The 4,350-nt window shown below is 39.8% G+C and overlaps 1 protein-coding gene across 1 annotated transcript in view; it reads right to left on the reverse strand.

Moving 5' to 3' along the window:
- Positions 1-1,790: 1,790 nt before the first annotated feature.
- The window catches only part of ZNF318 (zinc finger protein 318), a 22,740-nt gene continuing 20,180 nt past the window's right edge, over positions 1,791-4,350 (reverse strand). Inside the window, 1 exon segment of the mRNA XM_029083952.1 lies at positions 1,791-4,350. This exon segment is cut by the window's right edge and continues 36 nt beyond it. Coding sequence (XP_028939785.1) covers positions 1,791-4,350 — 2,560 coding nt within the window.

The raw sequence follows: 4,350 nt of genomic DNA on the forward strand, positions 1-4,350 counted from the left end.
GTCAACAAATAAACTCAGATATATAATTAAAAAAAAAAATTTACAAAAGAAAACTGAGAAACAACTACAAAGGACTTTTTTATAAACCAGGATTTAAGCAATCTCTATTCATCACCCAACTCCATTTTAAAAGTATCAAAGCATGTCAAACCTTTCTTTGGTTTTGACAGCAAATGGTTATTTGAAGAAAGTAGGGCAATGATACTAACAAAGATTTCTTATATTCAATGCAGTAACTGCTTAATGTCATCAAAACACCTCAAAGAGCCTTTCTCAAAACCCTCTTCTCTTTTCAATTACCTTTTTTTTGGTGACTTGACCATTTATGCTACATTTCCAAATTCAGCTTAAATAGCTTACATTTCTAATATGAAAACCACCACAATGACTCTAAAAAATGTTTCATACCTTCTCCATACAGTCATGGAAACAGAAGAAAAATGGTGATTTTTTTTTTTCCCCTCTGGAGGTCCACATGCTGGTAGTGATTACAGAAATGAGAACTCTGCTCGGGTTCTGCCCCCAACCCCCCACACTGAGCTTCACATAGGGCTCAGGAATTCAAACAAACTTTCATTGATGAGTTGACAGTAGTTCTTCCATTTACTTCAGTTGGGAATAAATCAGTTTTTTACTGAGCAGGCTAACTGTTGAATGTCTTCATCGTCTACAGTTTCTCAATTTTATCAGCTACTACAGGAGTTAGAGACTAATTGAAACAAAACACTTTCCTCGAGTTAAAAAAAAATCAAGAAGAAAGTCTTTTTGACCACCATATGTTTATTTTTTAAACAATTTACAAATAAAAATGTTATATTTATCCAAGTAATCACATTTAATACTTTAGTCTTTAACAAGCTATACAAACGAGAACCATCACACTAGAGCTTTCGATAGCTCAAGGACCATTCAGGGTAGGCATGCATGTGTCTGTATCACATGAAGCGAGTCCAATTCCTGACACCAGGGTTCTGTTCTTCTGCTTCTTCAGAGCTGGTCAGCTGCTAAACAATTTAACACAAATAGTTACTGGATCACAATACAATGAAAGAAAGCCCATTTCAAATCATGTAAGTGACCTCAATATGTCTGGTCCAGGTGTCAGGCCACAGAGCCTTACCGATTAGTCTTCTTCTCCAAAAGCCAGTCGGACAGATTTTCTCCCCTTGCTTAGTGATGTGGCATCCATACATGTGCTTATACAATACAATTAAACAGCTTAAGTACAGATGTAATACAACAGTAATTACAAATCACAGAGACAGATAAACAAACAAACAAAAAAATCAACTCTAATCACATTCTTGCCTTTCAAACAATGAAAGTAAACAAAACCATGCACTACAGTTTAAATAAATTTTCTGGTTTAGCTCTTCTGCAAGTCTCCATTTCCTCAAGTTCTAAATTGCTGTTCTTGAGCTTGTCCCAGTGCACTCATGGTGCTACTGACACAAACGGGGTGAGCTGGAAATCATCCAAGAATGGTCAAAGCATAAAAGCCCCCAAAATAAACAACAAAGACGCAGGCATTATAAACGAGAGATTCCATTTTAATAGCAGAGTGTAGAAAAGAAATTGGCAAAAAAATTCACATGAAAAAACAATTTACACAGTTATATACAGAATAAAGCATGTGTCTGGTTTCCGATGATGTTTCACTTTAGTCAGGTCCTAACACAGGATGCAAAATACACCCAAAACCCTCAACTGGAACAAAAAAAACCCAAACAAAAAACATATACATAATCCCAGCTCTGGCTCCTCAAATATTGGGACTGGCTGGGTTCACTTCAACCCACTGGGCTTTCTGCTAAGCTTTCAGCAATTCCTGAATTTGTTGTAGCTTCCAAACTACTGTCAGCAGTTTCTGTTTGCTCAGTTGTCTTGCTCTGGATGATGCACACTCCCTTGCCTCCTGAGCCACGCTCTTTTCCATGTGCTGCTTTGAGCCCAGGATGGAAAGTTTCCACGTACCCAGAAGCCTGACTTTCTGTGCTGCCCCTGTCACAACTCAGTGACGGCATTTCAACAGCACCACCTTTGCTCTCCTCCACTTGCAAAGGGATCTCAGACGTGGGAGACACGCCCTGCATTTCTAGAACTGGCATGACCACGTCTGTAGTGTCACTGTTTGAGGACTGCAATCCAAGCTGCGACACAGCTGTCTGAGAAATCTGTGTGCAAAATTTATCTTCCCGACTACCAGAAGTCAATGTAGCAAAATCAGTAATCTCTGTTTCATCCACTGTTTTTTCAATGCCCAGCTTCTTAAGTCTACTGGAATCCAGCCTAATGGATGCAATAGTTTCTAGTTTTGAGACTTCTTCTGTATTCTCATTTAAAAGTCGTGTTGTAACGATGCTGAAGCATTCATGTTTTACCTTAGTATCTCCCAAACTGAAATCAGCGCTTTTGAACTCAAGCTCTGCTTTCTGGGAGGAAGTCTCATTGTGTTTCACATCTTCTGATGGCAAAAAAACTTTCTTGTTATGCACACAAACATTTCCAGATTGATTTTCAGCCTGCTCAGTGTTCAATTCTGAGTGAGTGGTATTCAGATCAAAGTCACTGGATGCTGAGGTTCTTATGACCTCAGGCTTTGTTTCTGGGGAGCAGACAGCTTCTTCTGAAAGATGCTCCCTATGGAAATCTGCTGATAAAGCAACTACTGACTCTTGGACAAGATGAGAGCAAGTCCTAGAAAAGCCTCCAGTCCCTACTTGTTTTGCATCTCTCTTGATAAAAACATTATCTAATGTTACATCAGATCCAGTGTGTCCTAACGACTTTTTTTCAACTTCAACTACTAACTCTACGCTGGATCTGAGTTCAACAATGTTCGCAGAACACGCATTGACTAACCATGCAACTCCCTGCCTTTGGGTTTGGTTAGCTAATACTGCATGGCCTGAAGGTTCAGGTTGAACTTTTTCTTGAGCTTCTAATATACTTCTTCTAGTTTCTGTGTTGGCAAGACATGTGTCTGGCCGTACCTCTGTCAATTCTGAAGCATTAACTTCACTGGAACCAGTTTTTATTTCTACATTTGGAGTATTTGACAGATCCCCACCACTTTCAGAACAGGAACAGGTTGTGATGACCTGTTCTTCTCCATTACTAGTTCTGGAAATGTCCCATCCACTAGGACTTCTTGTCAATTCTGAAATCTTATTTTGGGTTTCTGAAATCTGGGGAGTCTTGCCAAGGACTCCTGGCTGAGACACTTCCAAAGCTACACTTTTCAGTTTTACATCTTTTAAGGAGGCACCAATAGAATTCTGCTCTGTCATTTCTGCTACTAAAGCTTTTTCTTTTGAAATGTTTTGAGAATCACAGAGCAAGTCTGGCCTATCAGTTTCTGAGTGAGTTCTACAATTAACACTTAATTTTTCCTCTAGCAAACGTGAAGTTCCCAAATTTTTTATTTCATTTTGTGTTTCAGGTAACAAAGCCTTTGACTGTAACCTAAGTTCAGGCTTTACTGCTTTTACCTCCCAGTCTTTCACCTCTGCACTTTTCTCCAAGGTACCAGGAACGTTTGTGATAGTAACAGCAGTTTTATTTGCATCTTCCTGTCCAACTTTCTCTTGGACCTCTGTTTTCTCTAGATCACAGAATTCCTGACTGCCTACCTGCTCTCCACTTCCTATATCCACGAGTCCAATTTTTGCAGGCATCTGGATACCAGAAGCATTTTTTGTTTCTGGCAATTCTGTGACCGACATTTCCGACAGCTGAGGCTGAAGTGGTTTCTTGTTAATTTCAGCCTGATTCTCACCAAGAACCCAACTCCCTGTTACTTGATTATTACACTGTGAGGAATCTTCTTTCAATTTAGTCCGAACATCTGCTGAAAGAGGAGTTTGAAATTTTTTACCTATGTCTTTCTGAATACCATTTTCAATGTCAGGGCTCATCTCAGTATGAAGTATTAAAGTCTCCTGAATATCAGTTTTCTCCAGTTCTGAGCTTCTCTCAGCTAAATGGACTTGACTAACTTCAGCAGCTGCATTCTGAGAATCCTCTTTCAAGGAGGACGAGCTACTATTTGTTTTAGGGTTTGCAGCTAAGTCTGCAGGTTTTGTTAGGTTAGAGCTTTCTCCATTTGGAAGTGCAGAACTTGCAAGCTTGCTGTCAGCTGAACCTTTTCCACCACTACTGTAGAAAATATCATAGAGATCTTTAGCATTAGCTGTGGCCAAGCAAGAGTTTCGTTTCTCTACCTTTTTTGCCTGTTCACTGAAAGCAGTTGAAGGTGGTGGTGGAGGGGGTCTCACAGGCATTGCCAGCATTGTCTGTTCACTTTCAGACACACCTGGAGCTACTTCATCTGCAGGGATGACAGCTACC

Source organism: Antrostomus carolinensis, unplaced genomic scaffold (assembly GCF_000700745.2).
Source record: "Antrostomus carolinensis isolate BGI_N321 unplaced genomic scaffold, ASM70074v2 scaffold30222, whole genome shotgun sequence".
NCBI lineage: Eukaryota > Metazoa > Chordata > Aves > Caprimulgiformes > Caprimulgidae > Antrostomus > Antrostomus carolinensis.